The sequence below is a fragment of the Sprattus sprattus genome (assembly GCF_963457725.1).
Source record: "Sprattus sprattus genome assembly, chromosome: 3".
In the NCBI taxonomy this organism is placed as follows: Eukaryota; Metazoa; Chordata; class Actinopteri; order Clupeiformes; family Clupeidae; genus Sprattus; species Sprattus sprattus.
In genome coordinates, this window is record NC_137922.1 from 3,682,091 (window position 1) to 3,708,155 (window position 26,065).

At 43.3% G+C, this 26,065-nt stretch overlaps 1 protein-coding gene across 1 annotated transcript; it reads right to left on the minus strand.

Annotated features, from left to right (window-relative positions):
• Nucleotides 1–20,950: 20,950 nt before the first annotated feature.
• LOC308363012 (keratin, type I cytoskeletal 50 kDa-like) lies at nucleotides 20,951–24,163 on the minus strand (the record flags this gene model as incomplete). The annotated part of the gene is made up of 7 exons (XM_080835767.1): nucleotides 20,951–21,137; nucleotides 21,246–21,481; nucleotides 21,901–22,026; nucleotides 22,254–22,415; nucleotides 22,667–22,823; nucleotides 23,434–23,516; nucleotides 23,705–24,163. The coding sequence occupies 7 exons, from the start codon at nucleotides 24,161–24,163 to the stop codon at nucleotides 20,951–20,953; spliced, it is 1,410 nt and encodes a 469-aa protein (XP_080691893.1).
• Between the last annotated feature and the right edge of the window lie 1,902 nt (nucleotides 24,164–26,065).

The following is a 26,065-nucleotide window of genomic DNA, read 5'->3' on the forward strand; positions in this document are numbered from 1 at the left end:
TGGTCTCCAATTTCTCGTTGGAACGTCCCTGTAGCCAGGAATCCAAGAACAGACAAAACCTGAATCTGAACGGCTATGGCCTGGTTGCATCTGGTGTGCCTCTGTAGACGAGGGGCCATTTGGGCACAAAGCTCTAACAGAGCCGTTCTCTGCAAGCGGTAGGCTACCTGCTTATCAGCCATACATCATCCTGTGTCAAAAAGTCTGCGCGATCACGAAAAAGCCCTTTCTCTCCTTATTGCGCAGTTGGCAATATCCTCTAACAACGCCAATGCAGCCATATCTCCTACTGAAAACGAAGCCACTAATAGACTTTTTATAGGCTATAGATTGAGCGAAATGTTTTACACTTGTGAAATTAAAACGGAATACCTATAAGACGTGAATTTCATTCATGTGTGAATTATTCTAAGAGTTTAATTGATTTTATTGAGTGAAACATTAATTTGGCCTTTCACCATTAGCCCTAATGGTGACAGTGGTGGTGACGATGATGATGATGATAATGAAGCTGTGTTGGTGCTCGGAGAGTTCTGAATTCCTGCAGTACTCCAGTATTGCCACAAGGAAATGTACTTACACAAACTAGAACCAGACGTAGAGATACGTCCTTTTCTACGTCTAAGACGTTTTTTAGAAATCTGTACTTTGACGTGGATTTGATCGCACGCACACTCTGAACAGCTCTTTATGAACTCTCTGAACACTGCGAGTTCGGAATAGCTCGCGACGAGCACATTAGAGACCAAACGTGGTGGGCATCAGGTACAAAGAGTTATCCTGGAAATTACAGATGCTACCGAATCTCACGTTGGAGATGACCGTACAAGAGGCTCGTCAGAATGAGGAGATAAAAGCCCAAGTTAGCCTGCAAGGTGAATCTGCATGCGCTGTAGAGGAGGTCGCATGGGGCTATAGACAATACAAAATGGACGACCAAACAGAACGTCATGAAACGGAGCAACAACACAGACACAACGAACACGGTAAGACATGCAATAGATGTGGGAAAAGAATGCACAAAAAACAAGAATACTGTCCAGCAATTAAGTCCAGATGCAACAGATGCAAGAAGGTAGGACACTGGGAAAGGATGTGCAAAAGTAAAGTTTTTAATTAAGTTACTGAACAGGAAGAAAATACAGCTTACTTTTTGGACTCAGTAAAAAGCACCCCTGTGAGCAGTGGCGAACAATGGACAGTTAAACTGAACATCTGCCACACGCCAGTTACTTTTAAAATAGATACGGGGGCAGACTTGAGCATTATGAGTGAGGAAACTTTTTAAACTCTGTAAGATAAAATTAAGCATATACCCATAGCATGACAAAATGGCAAGTAAGTTTACAGGAAGCTGGTAAACACCTGGCAGTTGCAGAATACAGCTCAGCAGAACAACAAAGCTGTAACTCACTGGTTAAGACAGAGTAAGAAAAGGCCCAGAGGCTGTATTGACAGATAATTATTATTATTCTTTATTTCAGACACCAAGTTCCATATAAAGTAACAGACATACAATTATAATAAATAAATAAAAATAGAAATAAAGAAAAACAAAAAGATACAACACACATAATACAGTGCATTAAAAAGTATGAAGACATTTGTGCCAATTTCGTCTTAAGTTTGAGGTAAAGCGATAACAGCTCTTTAGAGGGTTGACCAGAGCCTCTACTATGCAGTTCTCAGACTTGTCCAGTCGACACATGAAACCATACATCAGTTTTCTCAAGAGCGCCTCACAAGTTGGTACGTGCTTAGAAACAAACAACTGACTAGCACTATGCCACCTAGGCACATGAAGCAGCAATCTAAAAGCATCATTGTAAGCTACTTTCAGTTTCTGTATACTCCTTTTCCTGTAATTAGACCACAAATGAGCAGTGTACATTGGTGTTATGTAGGTTCTAAACAGGGAACATTGTAATATTGTAACATTGTAATAATGTAAACAGGCCTTGACCTAGGGAGGGAAAAGGCTGTATTGATAGAATAGGAGGAAAAGGATGGTATTGAAAGGACAGGAAGAAACACTTGAGATTGTGAGGTACACTGCAGTTACAAACAGTTAGGGCAAATGTGCTAAAATGGGCACAAGCCCAAACCACATTTGCTGGGTGTTCCGCTGTGCACAAAGAACACCAGACATTGATATGAAACTACATCCCATGATGAGAGGAGGGGGGCTTTTTAGTTGCTGACCAAGGAGGATGACATCACAGAAAGTGGGCCAGAACTAGAGGTTAAAAGCCAAAGCTTTAGGGGTGATAGTCAGAAGATCTTCTCCAGCCATAGGTGTTGAATGTATCACTTGTGACTGCATTGCATTGACGGCTGTACTGTATCTATTGAATACCAAGTAAACTCATCTTGCTACAAAAGAAGCTTCGTCCGGTGTCTCATCTCCTTAAACCAGCACGCAAAGATAGAATAAAGTCATTATTCTTTAACAACTCTCAAGCAAGTGACTGACCTACACCCTTCAAAGGCCATGCTGTGCTGCCCAGGTGGACAGCTGAACTGTATGGGCCAATTCAAAGCAAGAACATGGCACAAAAACAAAAAGCATTAATTTCAAGTCTACGTAGTTAGAGGAGAGAGGTTGAGCAATCTTCTAAGCAGGGCAGCAGCACAGGCTATGGAGCTCGTGAAGAGAGTCTACGAGGTCAGTGGGGCTGGAGAATTTGGCCTGCTCAACACACAGCCAGTAAAAATAGTGCTCCATGACGATGCCCAGCCCTATGCCGTCCACACTGCGCGCAGAGTTCCCATCCCTCTCATGAAACCTGTTAAGCTGGAGCTGGACAGGATGGAGGCAAAAGGTGTCATAGAAAAGGTGACGGAGCCTACAGAGTGGTGTTCCCCATGGTGCCTGCACCTAAGAAATCAGGCCAGGTGTGTATCTGCGTTGACCTGAGGCAACTTTACAAGACCATTAAGAGGGAGAGGTTTGTTCTGCCAACGGCGGAGGAAATCACAGCTGAGCTGAGCGGGTCCACTGTGTTCTCCTCCTTGGACGCAGCATCAGGGTTCTGGCAAATACCGCTAGACCAGGACTGCCAGAAGCTGACAACCTTCACCACGCAATTTGCCAGGTATTGCTTCAAACGCCTTCCGTTTGGGATATCCAGTGCTCACGAGATCTTTCAAAGGAAGATGATTGAAACACTGGAAGGCCTACAGGGTACAGCTGTTTACATGGATGACATCATTGTTCATGGAAAAGATGCCGGCCAGCATGATGAATGTCTTCAGAAAGCTATGGAACGTCTGGAGAGTGCTGGGTCTAAATCAAGAAAAGTGTGCTCTGGGGCAAAAAAGACTCCACTTCCCGGGTCACGAGATTGACGCAGACGGCACACGGCCAGACCCAGCTAAGGTGTCAGCAATAGACAAGCTGATGGCACCTAAGAACGTGCAGGAGCTAAAGCGAGTCCTCAGGATGGTAAACTATTTAGGGAAATACCTCCCGAACTTAGCTGAAGTCGGACAGCCCATGTCTGAGCTGCTGAAGTCCAAATCTGCATGGACGTGGGGCCCACCACAGCAGTCAGCTTTCAAGCGCATCAAAGAGCTCCTCACAACCCCACCCACTCTGGCGTTCTACACAGCTGTCTCTGCAGATGCCAGCAGTTATGGCATCGGGGCCGTGCTGATGCAGCAACACAGCGAGGGCTGGAAGCCTGTCGCTTACTGTTTCCGGCGCCTGAATGAGGCAGAGACCAGGTACGTCCAGATTGAAAAGGAGTGTTTGGCAAGTGTCTGGGCGTGTGAACGGTTTGGGAAATACTTATACGGCCTAGAGGGGTTCCGGCTGATTACAGATCACAAGCCATTAGTCCCCCTGATGAACGCCAAAGATCTGGATAATGTTCCCATTCGCTGCCAGAGACTACTGATGCGACTCATGAGGTTCAATCCTATGGCTGAGTATGCACCAGGAAAAACCCTTGTGACAGTGGACACTCTATCCAGGAGTCCGGTGGGAGAGCCACAGGTGAGAGACTACACGCACACAGATGTGGAATGCTACGTGGCATCCATCGTGGACAACATTCCAGCTACAGAGCGGAAGATGGACAGCATCAGAGATGCCACCACTGCTGATGACACACTGCAAGCCGTGAGCAGATACATCCAGTCTGGGTGGCCTGATCACGTAAGTAAGGCACACCCCACCGTTAGGGAGTTCTTCCCCATCAGAAGCGAGTTGTCGACCCACCAGGGCCTGGTGATTAGTGGCAATAGGATAGTAATCCCAGTTCTGTTAAGAACGGATGTGCCAGAGTGTATACATAATGGTCATCTATGGACTAAATGCCGCGACAGAGCTAACTCTGCTGTCTGGTGGCCGGGTATATCAGCACACATTAAACAGAGAGTCTTATCCTGCCAGTCATGTCAGGAACAAAGAAGGGCTCAGTCCAGAGAGCCATTGATCTCCACACCGCTTCCTGCCAGACTATGAAAGAGAATTGGCATTGATTTGTGTGAACACAACAAACATAATTATTGTCAAGTTATCAGGGGAATTTTAATTTCTGCCCAAACTTGAAAAAGGCCTTAGCCATCAAAAGGGTTAGTATGGAGTCAACTCAAGACCGTTTCTTATTGTTCTTTGATTTATTGTAGTCATCAATAAGTCTTTTTTAGAGCAGTATTTTCATAGGTTGAAAACCTTTACAGGAAACAAAACACAAAATACAGCAATTTCACAAAACTGCCTTCCATCAAATACACAAACAAATATCTAACAGCAATCGAAATTAACATTAAACAGATCAGCAAATAATCGGAATTAACATTAAACAGATCCTACAAAATGATCGGAATTAACATTAAACAGATCCTACAATTGATCGGAATTTACTTCACACAGATCAACAGATAATCGAACACATAAAAACAGATCTTACCAGTAGCATCCCTGGAAATGGACAGCAAATTAACTCCCCAATTTACCATCGCTATGTTCCATTTTCCCTACCTACCGTACCTATACTTATACGCAGTACACAGTACACACTCACTAGGTACGCAGATTCTCAGCAGGTGAGTGCTGTTCCAAATCTAATACTCCGTGGTGCACTTACCGGAAATTACGATCGCGACAAGCCCCGCGTTCGTCTTTTTCGAGCTGAGCGGCTCTGCCTGGGTCCGCCTCTTCCGCTACGTTGACAAGATGGCGGCCGTTGAGAATGGACAGTGTACCCTGCTTCCACACTCAGCGTTTTGACCGTTATGAGTACAGATACGGGTCCTTTGGGTATACTTCTACGGGTCCTTTGGGTATACACCCTACATACTCACACTAAGGATGGTAGGTACGGTAGGTAGGGAAAATGGAACAGAGCGTATGTATCCACAGTAAACATGTGCTTTGCAAAACTCACGAGCTACCTGTGCTTCCTACTTCCTGGCATTAGGACTACTTACTGTTTTCAAAATAAAAGTTCGATTTTTCTCTAAAACAAAAGTAAATCTAACAGCACAATGATTTAGTCATATCTGATTACTATTCAAGATGAATTGAGATCCTTCATATGCCCACCACCACCACCGCCCAAGTGGTCACAAAGCTAAAAGCTACTTTTGCCCGCTATGGAATAGCAGACAAAGTGGTCAGTGACAACGGGCCGGTTTTCCAGTGAAGATTTCAGAGAACTGGCATGTGAACTTGACTTCACACATGTAACATCTAGCCCACGCCATCCACAAGGCATGGGCACACTGAGAGAGCGGTGCAGATAGCAAAAGGGATTCTTAAGCAAAAGGACCCTCTCCGTGCATGTGCTACATATCCACACCATGCAGCAGCACAGGAATTAGCCCAGCAGAGCTGTTGATGGAGCGCAAGATTCGGACCACTCTGCCAACACTAGAGAGAAACCTGCAACCTAGGTGGCACAGCAAGCAGAAGGTTGCAGCTAAGGACGCGGCTGAGAAAAAGAAACAAACCCACTACTACAACCAGCGACACGGGGCGAGGAGCCTTCCACCACTACAGCCAGAAGACCACGTCCTCACCAGGCTAGACAACCAAAAGTCCTGGGCCAACCCAGCCGTGGTGAAAGGTGAGAGCATCACACCCAGATCCTACCTCATCAAGACGGAGCAGGGCGCCTCACTCCGCCGGAGCGTTGCCCAAACCCTCCAGGATTTCGCGATGTCGCGATCGCGCCAATTCAAGCGAATTCAACAATTACCCGCAAATTCAGCGCGACGTAGCAATTTTAACACATCACCGCAATTTTCGCGCAAATTTGACAAATCATTGTCGTCTCCCACAACTTTCACAGTGGAGACATAGCAGAGTTCTAATCCGTTGTAAACAATGAGAATGGCCACACCAGGCAGCTGTTGCCATTCCCACGAGACGAACATTTGAATGATGTCAAAGTAAAAGTCCTGTGTTCGTTTCCATAACAACAATACAATCAATATACATTTTCTGACCTAAATAAGCAGAGGGCAGAACAGCCTATTATGCTAAATTTTTGTAGTACTGGTAATCTTTTGTTTGGCATGTTGGTAAGGTTATTTAGAGGACCATTTCTCAACGGTTTGGTTCTTTAGAGAATGTTTGTTTATTCATGATTTATTTTTCAACAAATAACTCAATTATAATTACAAAGAGGGAAATAAGCAACTTTGTATCGCAACTTTCACTTGCTCCCGCAATGTCACCGCAATAAACACCTGAAAACACCGCAATTTTCACCACAACCTTTTGGAAAAGCCCCTGCGAAATCAGTAATTTTCGTCCGCAACTATCACAAAAAAGGCCCGCGAAATCCTGGGGGAACTGAATGTGTAACTGGTCAGACACCTCAAGTTAAGGGAGTGATGCTAGGGTAAAGTTAACTTACCAAGCGAACGTTGCTGACGAATGATCGACACATTAAAAGTTAGATCCATGGTGTAAAGATAATTTTACATCACAACATGAAAACCCGTACACATCAATATAAACAATCGTTTTTATCCATTAGTATCACGTAATTACAACACAAGCTACAAGCCCGTACCGTCAGTCTCTTAGCAAGCAAGCGATGCTGAGTTATAGCTAACTTATCAACACAACATTGTCAGAAACGGACTGACAAGACTATTTAACTTCACGACATGAAAACTATACACATGAATATATAAAACGATCATGTCCATTCATTATCTGACGTGTCATTTCACCACAAGTCTTCATCGTTACCAAGCGAGTGAAGTACCGCGTTGACAATATAGAATCATGTCACAACATGAAAACCACACACAATACCAAAAAATAGTATGATGTTGTTCATTCATTATTTAGCACATAATTACCCCCAAGCGTGAGAGAGAAAAGCCAGTCAGCTCTCTCGCAACCAACGATGGGAATTAGCAGCGAACACTAATGTTACCACAAAGCAGGCTAACTTTTATGGAAATATCTGGCGATATAGCTAATTGTAAATGTATCCTGTAGTTTTACATTCACTCCAAACAACACATCTTACCTTTAATGGATGGACACTAGACTAGCGTGAATAAATATCTGGCGATATAGCTAATTGTAAATGTATCCTGTAGTTTACATCCGAAGTGGTTAGAACTTCCATTGGAAATGCATGGGAGAGCGTTTAGGTCCGTTTAGCTAAATTATCCACGGCAGCCCCGTGGGAGATTCAAAAATGCAAAACGATGTCTTTAAACAACAAGACATATTGGTGTAAAATAGTTCTTGTTTGTTCCCTGTTACTGATCGAGAGTTCAATCATCCAATCCAACAAACAACTCATCTCTGAGGACCTTTCTTGGACCCTTAACACCTCATCCATAGTAAAGAAGGCACACCAGCGTATCTTTTTTCTGAGGAGACTAAAGAAGGTCCATCTGTCTCCTCAGATTCTGACTGCCACACACACACACACACTGCATTTCGTTGTCTCAGTACTTGTACTCTGTGCAATGACAATAAAGTTGAATCTAATCTAATCTAATCTAAAAACAAGAGTGAATACCAACAGGAGAATTTTGCCACATTTTCATGGGCGCAACCCACATACTCAGCTGTGCTGCTCATCCAAATGCATGTTCCTTACAAATGTGGCACCATTTAAAAGGGAACTAGACAGGCTATCCAACGGTATAAGATGTATTGCAGAAAAGCATTGTTACAAAAAAAAAAAAAACGTTTTGTGCTATGTTTAGCAGTCCCTGGTGATTTGTCCCATCTCCAAAGATGTTTGCCTGAAATAAAAAAATCTTAAAAAACAATAAAATAGCCACAGCGCCAAAAGTCAGTAATGGACAAAAAAATATTACATCCGTAGTGGTTAAGCACTACCGTTGAAAATAAATGGGAAACGGGTTAGGGCCGTTTAGCTAAACCTTCTTCGGTTGGACAGAGAAGAACACCATCATTTGTGTTGTAAAACTGACTGTCAATCTTCTCTGTCAAAGTACTCCGGTTGGACAGAGAAGAACACCATCATTTGTGTTGTAAAACTGACTGTCAATGTTCTCTGTCAAACTGTCGGTTTGTGCCAATCCTCGTTAGTATAGTGGATAGTATCCCCGCCTGTCACGCGGGAGACCGGGGTTCAATTCCCCGACGGGGAGGTAACATTTAACGTTTTTTACATTTTACCAGAGGTTGCACGATTGCATGTTTTCACCTTCTCTCCCATCGTTGAGACATTTGCTCTGCTGGATCCATAATGATCGCGACGTTCTGTCAGGTCTCCGGAGTCGGGAAGCGAACCCGGGTCGCTGGATTGGTAATCGATTTAACTCTTATATTGAAGACCCAGATGCGGAGTAAAGTCAAACACTTTCATTTCTTCCTGTCAAGACAAGCAGAGATTCAAAAATGCAAAACGATGTCTTTAAACAGAAGTAATCAAAACTACTACCAAAGCTAGCAAGATTCTCAGTGCCTACTGTTGCAGTTGATATTCTAAACGAAGCGAGGATGTCTACTACTATATAGGATGTCTACTACTAAATAAGAAACGTATTTTTATTAGCGAGCAAGTCTGGCAAATTGTTGTCTTTTCATTGTTTTACTTATAGAGTTTGAAAGTCCAAAGATCACTACGTTTAATCCTTTAAAGAACATACTTTTGATGCGACGTGACACGAGGTGTCCCCTCAACCAATCAGGTACGAGTAGGCTATATAAAGAAAAGTTTATTTGAGTCCGATCTCATGGAAGGTTCTTGTAATGTCTATGAAATTAAGTGTATCGATCACAAACATTACATCGTGTGCTCTGGTAAGGGCTATGCGTCCAGATTAAATGTTTAATTTGAGTTATAATACGACTCTCCCACCCAGCGGAGAAAAGTGGTATTACAACATTACCGATATTTACTTGCAAGCCAATAACTACATGCATCTGATGGCGTGTAGAATCCATGATCTGTCGCCTAACTTCAATTTCTCACTTAGGCCACTGTACAAAAACAATTTTTAAAATGTTTTTACTTGTAACTCAAAATGATGTCTGCTGCTCTATACCCAAAACTAAACATTAGACGGCAAATGTTTGTTTACATTTCTAATTAAGCAGGAGATAGCACCATTGAAAACTAATTTGTGATGAGCCACAGCACAGACCACCACTGCAATTACAGAACACCTTAGCAAATAACTGCTTTCTACTGGCAACATCTGCCTTTGCTTTTTTAATTCCCAGTGAAGACAATTCATCCCCTCCCTGGTCATTAATTCCGACGAAAAGACCATCTGAGCGTTCCATATTTTTCTTAAAGGTCATAATTCAATTACGTACATGAGAGTAGACTACATTTTTTACTAACCAGACTTAAAATTCTTCCCTTAGCAACATTGTCTTACGCATATGCCATCTTACACCAGAACATTTGAACTAGAAATTGAACAATATAATAAAGTCTAAGTATACCCTCCGCCCTGAACCTAACCTCATTTTGAAATAATGCTAAAAAGTGTGAAAGGAGCTGAGGAGGCATTACTGTAACACCTGTGAACGACAAGTCTCGATCAGCAAATGAAACAGGTAGGGGCTGGGGGAGGTGGGCCGTCCCAAACAGTTGACTCTACATCAGCATCTGGCACGCAAGTTTCAGGATGATTTAAAACAGTAGATGCCGTAGATTAGCTATTTAGTTTACATTAAAAAAAAAAAAAAAAAAAAAAACATTTAAGTGTATACTGCTTCTTTAACTGTTAACTATAAAGCAACAACGTATTTACATAACACATTCTCATATAAAACCTAACCTAACTACAATAATTTAACACTAATAGTTTCAGTACTGAGTAGGCTACTGAGATGACATTCAAAACGTGGTGTTGGAATTTCCAATCTTCGGGTGAAAAACCAGGAAAAATAATTTGATCACATTCGTGTTTTTCAATGACCGGGACAAAGTGGGACATTATCCTAATATGCGGGACAAGGGCTTATTATAAATCGTTTCCTATTCTTCTTTGTTGCTAAACCACTACGAGTGTAATATATTTCTGACCACAAAGACTTCATGGCCCTGTTCCGACCCTCAATGGAAATGGAAATGTAGGTCCTGACATGTGTGATTCCGGAAATGATGTTGTTTTGGAAATGATGTCGTAAGCTGGCCAATCACAGCCAAGGGGGTCTCCGACTCTCTCCGTCTCTTTAAGAAAAGTTAGAAAAAAGCGTTTGTCTCCGACCAGCTCTCCGACGGCTCTCCGACGGGTCGGATGGGCGGCAACACCTGGGTGAAGGTGTTACCAAGGCGTGCCAAGGCGTGCCAAAGTGTCCCTCTACGACCAAAACGGAGAGAATCGTAGAAGTATAAAAATGCCTTCAGTCTCTGTCAAACCATTTCAGTTGCACGCTCACCCAAACCATTTAGAATATTAGATCTTTCCAGAAAGGCAAATAATACAGTGTACAGATATCGGTGAGGCAGAGGCAAGGAATATAAACCCTCCAAAAAGGGAAGTTGCATTGGCCGGGAATCTAAAAAAAAATTGCTTCTCAGTTGGTGCATCAAATGTATCCTGTAGTTTAACATTAGCCTACCAAACAACCTGTAATGAACACTAGCCGCACGAAATACAGGTTTTTCAGACTGTGCAGTTTTTTTTAAACTCAGCACTGCGACACAAGGTCGTAGGCAAAATATATAACATCTCTATGGGCTTTAGCCCTACAGAGAATAAATGGGAAATGGTTTACGCCCTATTATTCTTCTCGGTTGAACTTCTCTGTTCAACCGAGAAGAATAATAGGGCATAAACCCATCCAACAGAAGTTTGTCTAGAATATAAGTTTTCAGAGACTGAGCATGGGAACAGCGCAATAAAGTGGCCACCAATATATTACATCCGTAGTGGTTTATCACTAACATAGAGAATGAATGGGAAACGGTTTAGGGCCGTTTAGCTAAACCTTCTTCGGTTGGACAGAGAAGAACAGCATTCTCTGTGTTGTAAAAATGACTGTCAATATTCTCTGTTGTCGTGAGCATTGGTGGTTCAGTGGTAGAATTCTCGCCTGCCACGCGGGGGCCAGTCGAGAATACTGGACGAGTCCAGCAAGCCAATAGGATCGAAGCATTCTCTCCGGGTCCGTTCATTTATTTATTTATTTCCGATTCCCCAAAAGAACGGGTTCGTATCCCGATCGAGTTGTTATTGAATGTGATATTTTTGAGTAAAAAGCATTGAAAATACGTGGAGATTAACAATTAATTACGTTTTTGTAAGTAAAAATATATATTTTTGCCGTTTATAGAATGTAAATGCTACAACATTGAATATGGTGAAATACTACTTCAACATATTTCCAGTGTCTTTGTGGAGATCTTATAATGTTTTTTTTTTAATGTCTTCACGTGATTGTAACAGTGTGTTTAATTATCATTAAAATCCTCCATTCTTATGACTCAGAACGTTTTGTCTTTGTGGAAATCTTTTAATGTTTTTTCTAGTTCTTCACTTGTTTGTAACAGTGTGCTTAATTATCATTAAAATCCTCCTTTCTTATGACTCAGAACCTATTGTTGTAGATGGTGTAATTAAGCTGAGATATAGATATATACATACTATAATATTGTTTTTATTTAAGCAGGACAAAAAGGCAGTGTGCAATATTTCAAAGCAAGTTACAGTTTTATTTATGAACATGTGAAATAATGTATATATGACAAATGAAATAATTGGACTGTAAGTTTTAGAAATAATATGGATAATTTAAGACAACAATTAGATATGACAATGACACAGTACATACATAGGGAGGGGGAGTATATAGTGATAGATACAGTGCTGGTTAATATGACAAGTAGAAAACTGGTGTTTCTGGTCATGCATTAATGTTAAAGTAAGTAAAACAATTAAGTAAAAGAAAAAAAAGAAAGAAAAAACTTTACAGCTATATTCAGCTCAACAGAAGTGGATCCATCAGTTTCAAATTCAGACTTGGGCTGTCCACAGGCAAGACAGGTCTTTGTCCATCTTCTCTTCTGTTCTGGCTGGTGCTGCTGCTTCTCCTAGATGCCTCCCACAATTTTCTTAATGGAGTCTTCTGTCAGAGGTGTGGACAGAGCCACTGTACTGCCCCTGTCAGCCCTGGGCCTGGAACAATTCAGTGGCCATCCACTCTCTTCTTGGCACTGCCAAACTCTTTACACCTGGTAAGGCTGGAGCCTAGGGGACAGTAAAATAAACCAGTTATTATTTTTATGTGACTGAAATGAACACATTTGATTAGCAGGCAGGCAGGCACGCAGACACACGCAGGCAGGCACACACACACAGACGGACGCACGCATACACACAGGCATACGCAGGCAGGCAGGCACGCACAGATTCAGGCAGACACACACACAGACGCACACAGCGACCGTACGCACGCATACACAGGCATACGCAGGCAGGCAGGCACAGATTCAGGCAGATACATACAAACAACATGCACCCATGCACGGACAGACGTACACACGCACACACAGACAGACGTACACACGCAGGCAGGCACAGACGCACGCACGCACACACAGAGGTACGCAGGCAGGCAGGCATGCACAGACACAGGCAAGCACACACAGACGCACGCTCACACACACACACACACAGAGAGGTACACAGGCAGGCAGGCACACACAGAAGCACGCACGCAGGCACGCACAGACGTAGGCAGGCACACACAGACGCACGCACACACACACACACAGAGAGGTACACAGGCAGGCAGGCACACACAGAAGCACGCACACAGGCAGGCAAGCAGGCAGGCACGCGGGCAGACGTAGGCGGGCCGGCACGTACAGACATACGCACTCACAGACGCACGCACGCGCACACACACTCACACAGATGTACGCACCCAGGCAGGCAGGCACACACAGACGCAGGCAGGCACACACAGACGCAGGCAGGCACACACAGACGCATGCATGCACACACGCACAGACGTACGCACGCAGGCACGCACACACAGTGTTTTAAGTAGATACTCGTACTTCTACTCAGAAGAAGTGCTGTGCGTGCAGGCATGAGTGTGTGTGTGTCCTAGCGTGTGTGTCCACATCTGTTTTCTGCGCGCCATGTTGTGCAACCCACACATGATGACTGGAGAGAGCTGAGGGGAGATAGGAGGGAGAATAGGCTTCACACACACCACAAGGAGATACTCCTATCTAAACACACACACCATCTCACAGCATACACACACACACACACACACACACACACACACAGAGGTTTTACTCACACTCTGTTCCCTCAGCTTGTCATACAGCAGGTCCTGGCGTTTATTGGCGACATCCAGCTTTCTCTTGGTTTGCTGAAACAGAGGAAGGAGATGAGAGCAGGAAGGAGGTCAGATACTCAACTGAACAGCCACCAAACACTCTCTCTTCTGTAGTGGACGGAGAAGGAAAGTCTAACCAAACCAAACACTATCTGGTCTACAACAAGTGGACTGTGTGTGAGAATGAGTGAGAAAGAGAGTTTGTGTGTGTGACCGTGTGCGTGTGTGTGCGTGTGTGTGTGTGTGTGTGTGTGTGTGTGTGTGTGTGTGTCCTGGCGTGTTTGTGAGTGTAACTAAGTGTATGTGTGCGTGCGTGCGTCTGTGTGTTCTTTCACATTCTGTGAGCCTGGGCAGAAGAAGTGCTGTGTGTGTGTGTGTGTGTGTGTGTGTGTGTGTGAGAGAGAGAGAGCAAGATGGGAGAAGGAAGAGAGGGGGGCAGGAGAGGTGTTGCATAGATCAAAGACTGAGGGGAAATTAAATTACATTTGATTAACACTGTAGACAGACTTCAGTTGATTGTTTGAAAGTCTACTGTGGTTCTAGTATAGTATTTACAACGTAATTTGTACATTAAATGTATGTTATATTGTATATCGTAAAAGAGAGCTCGTATCAATCCCTTAGTAGTCCAGCTGTCAGTTAGTGCAATGCATTAAGCCAATAGCTCTTACCAAGCCAGTGATTCTGACGAGTTATCAACACATTACAAGTCAAATACATGGTGTAAGGATGAGTTAACATCAGAACATGAAAACCGTACACATAAATATAAAACACAATCCTGTTCATGCATTATTACGTTATTTAAACACAAGCCTATAGCGTCAATCTCTTAGCAAGCTAGCAATGCTGAGGTATAGGTAGCTAACTTATCAACACAACATTATACAACCCTGTCAGAAACGAACTGACAAGACTATTTAACGTCAGGACATGAAAGCTGTACACATGACTTTATAAAAGGATCATGTCCATTAATACTTTGACGTGTTATTTCACCACAAATCTTCTGCGTTACCCTGCGACTGCGAGTGATGCTAGGCAACTGCTGACACGACATTACTGTCAATACCGCGCTGACGAATATATAAAATTAACCAACAACCTAAAAACCACACACAATATCAAGAAATAGCATGATGTTCATTCATTATTTAGCCCATAATTACCCCAAACTTAATTCCGGGCAGTTCTATCGCATCAACCAAGCGAATTAGCAGCGAACTAATGTTATCACAAAGCAGTCTAACTTTTATGAAAATAAAGCAACGTGTCTTACCTTTGACGAATGAAAATGAACACTGAAGTGAATAAACGCGAAAATGTAGCGATGATCTGGTCACTTGTACCGTCTTTTGTGATATCTGGCGATTCTCCGGTGACTTGTCTATGACCGTCTCCCGCTAGAGGTTTGCCTGAAGTCAAAACAAAATTTGAGGACCGCAGGTCTATAGAAAAAGTCGGAACAGCGCCACAACCGGAAGAGTGGCCAAAAGAATATTACATTCACACTGCACTATCATTGAAATGCATGTTAAAAGGCGTTTAGGTCGGTTTAGGTAAACTTTTCTCGACGGCCGCGCGGGGGCCAGTCGAGAATACTGGACGAGTCCAGCAAGCCAATAGGATCGAAGCATTCTCTCCGGGTCCGTTCATTTATTTATTTATTTCCGATTCCCCAAAAGAACGGGTTCGTATCCCGATCGAGTTGTTATTGAATGTGATATTTTTGAGTAAAAAGCATTGAAAATACGTGGAGATTAACAATTAATTACGTTTTTGTAAGTAAAAATATATATTTTTGCCGTTTATAGAATGTAAATGCTACAACATTGAATATGGTGAAATACTACTTCAACATATTTCCAGTGTCTTTGTGGAGATCTTATAATGTTTTTTTTTTAATGTCTTCACGTGATTGTAACAGTGTGTTTAATTATCATTAAAATCCTCCATTCTTATGACTCAGAACGTTTTGTCTTTGTGGAAATCTTTTAATGTTTTTTCTAGTTCTTCACTTGTTTGTAACAGTGTGCTTAATTATCATTAAAATCCTCCTTTCTTATGACTCAGAACCTATTGTTGTAGATGGTGTAATTAAGCTGAGATATAGATATATACATACTATAATATTGTTTTTATTTAAGCAGGACAAAAAGGCAGTGTGCAATATTTCAAAGCAAGTTACAGTTTTATTTATGAACATGTGAAATAATGTATATATGACAAATGAAATAATTGGACTGTAAGTTTTAGAAATAATATGGATAATTTAAGACAACAATTAGATATGACAATGACACAGTACATACATAGGGAGGGGGAGTATATAGTGATAGATACAGTGCTGGTTAATATGACAAGTAGAAAACTGGTGTTTCTGGTCATGCATTAATGTTAAAGTAAGTAAAACAATTAAGTAAAAGAAAAAAAAGAAAGAAAAAACTTTACAGCTATATTCAGCTCAACAGAAGTGGATCCATCAGTTTCAAATTCAGACTTGGGCTGTCCACAGGCAAGACAGGTCTTTGTCCATCTTCTCTTCTGTTCTGGCTGGTGCTGCTGCTTCTCCTAGATGCCTCCCACAATTTTCTTAATGGAGTCTTCTGTCAGAGGTGTGGACAGAGCCACTGTACTGCCCCTGTCAGCCCTGGGCCTGGAACAATTCAGTGGCCATCCACTCTCTTCTTGGCACTGCCAAACTCTTTACACCTGGTAAGGCTGGAGCCTAGGGGACAGTAAAATAAACCAGTTATTATTTTTATGTGACTGAAATGAACACATTTGATTAGCAGGCAGGCAGGCACGCAGACACACGCAGGCAGGCACACACACACAGACGGACGCACGCATACACACAGGCATACGCAGGCAGGCAGGCACGCACAGATTCAGGCAGACACACACACAGACGCACACAGCGACCGTACGCACGCATACACAGGCATACGCAGGCAGGCAGGCACAGATTCAGGCAGATACATACAAACAACATGCACCCATGCACGGACAGACGTACACACGCACACACAGACAGACGTACACACGCAGGCAGGCACAGACGCACGCACGCACACACAGAGGTACGCAGGCAGGCAGGCATGCACAGACACAGGCAAGCACACACAGACGCACGCTCACACACACACACACACAGAGAGGTACACAGGCAGGCAGGCACACACAGAAGCACGCACGCAGGCACGCACAGACGTAGGCAGGCACACACAGACGCACGCACACACACACACACAGAGAGGTACACAGGCAGGCAGGCACACACAGAAGCACGCACACAGGCAGGCAAGCAGGCAGGCACGCGGGCAGACGTAGGCGGGCCGGCACGTACAGACATACGCACTCACAGACGCACGCACGCGCACACACACTCACACAGATGTACGCACCCAGGCAGGCAGGCACACACAGACGCAGGCAGGCACACACAGACGCAGGCAGGCACACACAGACGCATGCATGCACACACGCACAGACGTACGCACGCAGGCACGCACACACAGTGTTTTAAGTAGATACTCGTACTTCTACTCAGAAGAAGTGCTGTGCGTGCAGGCATGAGTGTGTGTGTGTCCTAGCGTGTGTGTCCACATCTGTTTTCTGCGCGCCATGTTGTGCAACCCACACATGATGACTGGAGAGAGCTGAGGGGAGATAGGAGGGAGAATAGGCTTCACACACACCACAAGGAGATACTCCTATCTAAACACACACACCATCTCACAGCATACACACACACACACACACACACACACACACACAGAGGTTTTACTCACACTCTGTTCCCTCAGCTTGTCATACAGCAGGTCCTGGCGTTTATTGGCGACATCCAGCTTTCTCTTGGTTTGCTGAAACAGAGGAAGGAGATGAGAGCAGGAAGGAGGTCAGATACTCAACTGAACAGCCACCAAACACTCTCTCTTCTGTAGTGGACGGAGAAGGAAAGTCTAACCAAACCAAACACTATCTGGTCTACAACAAGTGGACTGTGTGTGAGAATGAGTGAGAAAGAGAGTTTGTGTGTGTGACCGTGTGCGTGTGTGTGCGTGTGTGTGTGTGTGTGTGTGTGTGTGTGTGTGTGTGTGTCCTGGCGTGTTTGTGAGTGTAACTAAGTGTATGTGTGCGTGCGTGCGTCTGTGTGTTCTTTCACATTCTGTGAGCCTGGGCAGAAGAAGTGCTGTGTGTGTGTGTGTGTGTGTGTGTGTGTGTGTGAGAGAGAGAGAGCAAGATGGGAGAAGGAAGAGAGGGGGGCAGGAGAGGTGTTGCATAGATCAAAGACTGAGGGGAAATTAAATTACATTTGATTAACACTGTAGACAGACTTCAGTTGATTGTTTGAAAGTCTACTGTGGTTCTAGTATAGTATTTACAACGTAATTTGTACATTAAATGTATGTTATATTGTATATCGTAAAAGAGAGCTCGTATCAATCCCTTAGTAGTCCAGCTGTCAGTTAGTGCAATGCATTAAGCCAATAGCTCTTACCAAGCCAGTGATTCTGACGAGTTATCAACACATTACAAGTCAAATACATGGTGTAAGGATGAGTTAACATCAGAACATGAAAACCGTACACATAAATATAAAACACAATCCTGTTCATGCATTATTACGTTATTTAAACACAAGCCTATAGCGTCAATCTCTTAGCAAGCTAGCAATGCTGAGGTATAGGTAGCTAACTTATCAACACAACATTATACAACCCTGTCAGAAACGAACTGACAAGACTATTTAACGTCAGGACATGAAAGCTGTACACATGACTTTATAAAAGGATCATGTCCATTAATACTTTGACGTGTTATTTCACCACAAATCTTCTGCGTTACCCTGCGACTGCGAGTGATGCTAGGCAACTGCTGACACGACATTACTGTCAATACCGCGCTGACGAATATATAAAATTAACCAACAACCTAAAAACCACACACAATATCAAGAAATAGCATGATGTTCATTCATTATTTAGCCCATAATTACCCCAAACTTAATTCCGGGCAGTTCTATCGCATCAACCAAGCGAATTAGCAGCGAACTAATGTTATCACAAAGCAGTCTAACTTTTATGAAAATAAAGCAACGTGTCTTACCTTTGACGAATGAAAATGAACACTGAAGTGAATAAACGCGAAAATGTAGCGATGATCTGGTCACTTGTACCGTCTTTTGTGATATCTGGCGATTCTCCGGTGACTTGTCTATGACCGTCTCCCGCTAGAGGTTTGCCTGAAGTCAAAACAAAATTTGAGGACCGCAGGTCTATAGAAAAAGTCGGAACAGCGCCACAACCGGAAGAGTGGCCAAAAGAATATTACATTCACACTGCACTATCATTGAAATGCATGTTAAAAGGCGTTTAGGTCGGTTTAGGTAAACTTTTCTCGACGGCCGCGCGGGAGGCCCGGGTTCGATTCCCGGCCAATGCAACGTTCCTTTTAAAAGTTCTTATTCCTTGCTTTCGCCTCACCGAGATCTAGTGTCAATTGTTTTGATTACAAGAAACAATAAATACTGTTTGTTGTCATAAATGTGGCCAGGAGATGGCGTAGGTCGGTAGGTAAGGAATATGATCTCTCAAAAGGATTGTTGCATTGGCCGGGAATCGAACATGGGCCTCCTGCGTGGCAGGCGAGAATTCGCCACTTTCGATGTAATATATTTTTGGTGGCACTACGACTTCATCGAGCTGTTCCAATGCTTAGTCTCTGTCTCAATCAAAACAATGTATGTGGCACGCTTTCAGAAAGGCAAAATACAATGTACAGACATTGGTGAGGCAGAAGCAAGAATGCATCCCGTCAAAAAGGGAAGTTGCATTGGCCGGATATCGAACCCGGGCCTCCCGCGAGAATTCTAAAACAATAGATGCTGTTCTTCTCTGTCCACCCGAGAACGGTTTAACAGTATCGACGTAAACGTTGCCCATGCATTCTTTATGGTAGTGCTACAACCCATAGAGATGCAATATTTTTTGCCCACTTTGACCTCGTGTCGCAGTTTGAAGTTTTTATTTATTTTAAACGCACGGTCTGAAAACCCTGGTGTTGCATTGGGCGTTTTAGTAACAACATTAAGTGGTTTCCTCCTTTAACAGGTTGCAAGAATGTAACAAAAGAGTTGAAAATTGAATGGAAATTGTTTCAATTGTTTAAAAAGAAACAAAATAGTTGAAAATAGTTTTAATGCTCAAGGAAGTAATCACCTTTGTTTTGCATTTCAAGAATAATCTTGTCTGTTGGTTTTCATGATTAGATTTGAGACATTAACAAGTGCTTTAAAAGGGGGAGATGTAATGGAATATGTAATTTGAGATATGAAGCAGGATGTTAATTTAAAAGAGGGATATGTCATGGAATGATCACATTAAGAATATGTTGATACGTCATCACGTGATACTTGCGTGACGTGCGTGGTTGTTGTAAGAGTTAGGAGTTGAGTAAAGACATGTTAAAGATAACGCTCAGTGTGGACATTCATCATTACATGAATAAGAGTTATTTACACTCATTACACTATACACTAAACTAATATGAACATTCAGTTAGACCACGAGTGGCGACACAGGTGTGTGTCTGTGTCTAGCGGCACTTAAAGCTAGCTAGCTAGTACCGTAGCTACTAGGTGGACAAGGTGGTTTCTTCTCATCGTGTGGTAATATACATAAACCACCACTAGAAGGCTCACTAATCATGTAGAGACAGTTGTGAGTATATGGATACCTGACTGGTGACAGAACCATCAATGTTTATAAAACAAACTCTTATAACACCTTCTGTTTACTTGCAATCACCTTGCTAAAATGATAGACCTGAGGTTTGATGGCACGTCTCCACATCCCACATTTATATGTGGTTTAAGTTCATTGTACCTTTTCATTCATGATAACCTGACCACAAGAGATTAAAGACTGGAATAATACAGTCTAATTGAAGACCATTTGAAGCAGGGTTTGATTGTTAAGTTTTTTATTACCAAATCCACATAAATAATGATTCTCAAACAGAATGTATATTTTAGTGGACTTTTGCTTTATTGGACGTTTTTGTGACTTGACATCACAGATAACCTGTGGCAAACTGCAGGGTTAAACCTGCCTTGTGCTCAGGTGAATCAGCAACAGGTAAGTCTTGGGTCAGGGGTTCCACTTCAGTGACGGCACCTCCTTAGGAACCGACGACGGAGGAGGCAGTGGAAGAAGACACCACCTGTCCATCAACCAGCTCCTCAGTCACTGTCACCACTCTGGTTCTAGTGGTGACCACTGGCACTTCTACAACTGCCACTGATACCGCCGCTGCTGACACCATCGACGCTGCTGACACAGTCGACGCTGAATATGAGGACGCGCTCCTGGCAGAAAGGGGAGAGAAGAGAGACGATGTAAGAACACGAGATAAATCATCGAATTTAAACATATGTTTGTGTTACTCAATCTCCCAATTCAAGCTCAGTACTTACGAGATGTGACTGTGAGCGTACGCTCCACCGCCAAGCAGTCTACTGTACTCAGCGATCTCCAACTCCAGTCTGGTCTTGATGTCGAGCAGGATTGCGTATTCGTGGCCCTGGTGCTCAAGGCCTCCGCGGAGAGCGCCAAGCTGCTCCTCCAAGCTGCTCACCTGCATCTGGAAGCTGGCCAGCATGCCAGAATAGCGGGTCTGTGTCTCAAGCAGAGTGGCTTCCATGGACGCTTTCTGAGACACAAACAGAGGAAGAAAAATCAGATAGTCTCATATTGATTGTTGATTTGAGCAATAACTATCTTCTTCCAGACATCTAGGAGTTTGTGGAAGTCATAGCTTTTTATCTTTGCTCATGCAGAGCTAAAACACATAAGGACAGGTAGAGAAAGCTCCTTCCGTAATTCACCTAGATGTCTAACCCAAGACCATTATTGCTCAATTCAACAATAACTATAATATACAACAAAAATAGGATTGCAAAATTAATTTGAAATATTGATAATAACAGTGATGGTCCTGATTTTTATATTGCAGATAATTATGAGTGTGGAGCAGTTGGGGTTTAGGTGCCTTGCTCAAGGGTACTTCAGCCATGTATGTTGAGTGCAAAGCGCTGTTCATTCAGTCCCTTCACTTTATTCTGCACTCACCATGCTGATGAGGCCTTGAAGCTCGATCTGGAGTGCCTGTGCAGTGTTCCTGATGGATGTGACTTCTGATGTGGACGTCTGGAGGGTGGCTGTGCTTGTCATGACTTCTTTGCTGAGTGCTTCGCTCTACAGACATTGAGAAGAAGATGCAGCAATGTTGACATGTGACAAGTTGCTTTAGTGCATCTTTTGTGGTTGTAAATAATATTTGGGTACTTACTTTTTTGTAAGTGGCTTTCCTTTGTTTACTAACTCTAATACTATAAAACGCAGACATTAGTTTCTGTCCTGATCTGGAGCAAATTTTTTCCAAGGTTAGCAGTTCTGTGGGATGGCTCATGTAGCCTACTCACCTTTGCCTGGAACCAGACCTCCAGCTCCTTTCTGTTCTTGGCAGCCACAGTCTCATAGTGGTCACGGATGCCGGCCAGGACGACAGTGAGGTCATCCTGAGGAGCAGCGTCCACCTCCACGTTTACTGTGCCGCCGATTTGTGCCCGAAGAACTAGGAGATCCTAAGGAAGACATAATAATGATGATGATGATATGTAAGGGATTATGTATAATCCGTCTGTCAGTATCGCAAATTACATCCGTCACAATGAACAGGAACCCGACGCGCAGCGGGGCATTCCGCAGCATTTTGAGGAGCCGCATAACTTTTCATGAAAGTGTGTAGCTCAAACAGCTACAAAATGAAATAAAAACGGCAACAACAAAGACTACAGGGACAAACTGTATGAATGAGTAAATAAAAACAACAAACCTCCTGGTGGTTCTTCTTCAGGAAGGTGACCTCCTCCTGGATGCCTGTGATCTGCATGGCCAGGTCGGATTTGGCGAGGGTCAGGTCATCCAGCACCCTCCTGAGTCCAGCGATGTCTGCCTCAACGGAAAGGCGCATGGCCAGCTCTGCCTCATATCTAAAATTTAAAAAAGCATTTAGCATTTAAAATAAACATCTCAAAAGAAAACGGACAGGAAACTGTGCTAGGATGAGTGCAGGATACTGTGCTAGGATGAGTGCAGGATACTATGCTAGTATGAGTGCAAGATACAGTGCTAGGATGAGTGCAAGATACAGTGCTAGGATGAGTGCAGGACACTATGCTAGTATGAGTGCAAGATACAGTGCTAGGATGAGTGCAGGATACTGTGCTAGGATGAGTGCAGGATACTGTGCTAGGATGAGTGCAGGATACTGTGCTAGGATGAGTGCAAGATACAGTGCTAGGATGAGTGCAGGATACTGTGCTAGGATGAGTGCAGGATACTGTGCTAGGATGAGTGCAAGATACTGTGCTAGGATGAGTGCAGGATACTGTGCTAGGATGAGTGCAGGATACAGTGCTAGGATGAGTGCAGGATACTGTGCTAGGATGTGTGTCTAGGTCTGGGTTGCATGTGTTTCTGTAGAAGGCATTGTGCACTTCCTCAACTTTCCTCTTCTGAAGTGCCTCTCTGGGGAAGCTGTTTGCTGATAACCAATTAAATCAAATGATGTTCAAAGAGTAGACAAGGACTGAAACTTACTTGACTCTGTAGTCATCAGCAGCCAGTTTGGCGTTGTCAATACCCAGCACAGCTCCTCCTTTAACACTGATGATGGCCATAATCTAAAAGTAAAAAACGAAAAAGAATTTAGGTCTTGTACAACAGGCAGTGAAATGAGGCTATATACTTGTTATGGTTTTACAATCACATGAACTTCAGAATAATTAAGATAGTCCATACATCTTACAAGCCAAGTCTCAGAAGAACCCTTTAATTTCTGCACTGTCACTGGGCTCCTAGCAACACTCACCTTGGCCTGGAGGTCGTTGATGGTGACCATGTAGCCAGAGAAGTCATGGGCAGCAGGGGTGATCTTAGATGCCAGAAACTGTCTGATCTTCAGCTCCAGCTCGGCGTTGGCCGTTTCCAGGCTCTGCACCTTGGCCAGGTAGGAGGCCAGACGGTCGTTCAGGTTCTGCATGGTGAATTTACCGTTGCCAATGACTGCCTCGAAAGCTCCGCCACCGCTGGCCATGCTGAAACCACCACCGCCACCAGCAGCGAACCCGAACCCTGCGCCACCACCACCGCCTGCTCCGAAAGCGCTGGAGATGCGAACTCCGGATCCTCCTGCACCGCCGTAGACACTACCAGCCCTCATGACGCTCAAGCGAGCTCCACCTCCGGACAGGGAGAGCCCGGACGAACCCCCGGCTGCGATGGATGATCCGGAGGACATGGACACACGGCTGGAGAAGGTTGTTGCCATTGTGAGTTGAGGCTGCTGATGCTTCTTCGAGCTGCTCAGGAGTGATGAGAAGACGGACACTGAGCCTTTTTATACAAATGCAAAAGCCGTAGGGTACACTGGCATGGCTTCAAAAATATCCCAGCAATTCGGCCTCGGGTGTTGCAGTATTCCCGCAGGCGTTTTTAAAGGTCAGTTTGCATTAGTGAGGCATTTTCACTCAGGGGTTGCTATAATCCTTAAAAACCTTTTGTGCTTTGTAGGGTATAGGTTGTCAAAAAATGAAAGTGTCTCAGGACTTTTCCATTTTGTTTCTATATTTCAGGCAGTTTTATACCGTCTAAATTCTGAACAAATGTATAAAACAATTATATAAGACTGCACCTTTACTTGTTGCTGTGAATCTTTGCGAGATAAGAGCGTGATATATTTCTGCATCATGTGCTACTGCATATCATGGTTCCCGAGATAATTTTAGTTTTTTTTTTGCGTTGGCCAGGCACTGTAGCATAAATCGTGCAGGTAATGACAAGTGAGTTTTAGATTTCAGATTTCAACTGTCATTTTAGTCTTGTGTATTAGTGTCTTTCTGAGCTAGCCCTTTGAGTTGAATTTAAATTATGAGAGCATAGGCTTAATCTTCTATGCACTGATAAACTTTGACTGACTGAAGTTTATGTACTTTGTCAACGCAGATATCAGGATGTAGGCTAATTTGAGCTTTTTATTCAGCCGAAGTAGAATCGCATACACTAGCCTAATACAGTATGAACATTGAGTTAGACAACGAGTCGTGACACCAGTCTGTTATAAGAGCAGAATACTCTTTTATTCTTAATTGTGCCATGAATTCATGGATGTTGATTTGATGCGTGTCTTCAATAATCTGTTGAGGCGATAGCCACTATCTCATCATTCTAGTCAGGGCCGGCTCTAGCCCTTTGGTTGCCCTAGGCGAGATTGAGTTTTGCACATAACATCACGGAAAACATATATTAACTTAACTGCTTTACTTTGCATAGCAATTTTTTCACCCACTTATACTGTAATTCTACTATTCTGCATTGCAGTTCAACAATAAATGGTGCATGGACAAAAAACACCACAATAGTTTCAGAACTTTACATTTTTTATTATCTTAAATAATGTATTACACACTCAAAGTTAGGATTAAATTAACTCCATAAACGTATTATGACCCTCTATACCCTACCCTCTACAAACAAAAGTGCTTTTATGGATCTGGTATGTACCACTACAAAATTAAAAGATTGGAGTTCTTAGTAGTTATATCCCCTTCTCAAATAATAGAAGATGAACAGTTGTTTCTGGGTATTGTTTTTCCTTGAATATACAAGCCAACTTATCTTGATTTTCTCCCCATTTACTAATTTCCTGTAGAAGTGGTTGTGGTGGCAGCTTCTCCCATCCTCTCTTTTTGGAAATGTAAAGTGTGGACTGGCCGGTATGGTCCTCTGCAAACTAACTCTGTCCTTACCGCATCACAGAGGGCTGGCCAGTCAGCAGGATCTATACTGTAGGTTCTCCCTGGATAACAAAGTTGCGGAGGGTGTGGTGTCTGCAGGCGTAGTTTCACTGGTGCCCTGAGTGCTTGATGTGGTCCTGGATTTCCCTTCACCTGTATTCAAGCATATTGTATAGCAAGACAAGGGGTGTTTAAAATAATAAGTGAAATGATCATGAATGTGGTTGAACTTCTTTAAGAAAACAAGCTATTGTATTTAATACATGCTAACATGTTTCTATAGTACTTTGAAGTATGGATGTGGTTTGAATAAATACTATCAAATAGACTCACCTGATGCAGGCTGCGTGTTACTGCCCCCTTGAGTAGTACTGGATGTTCCTTCTCCTGCAGCTAAATTTAAACACAGAATGTATCCATGCGGTTCGTTACACAAT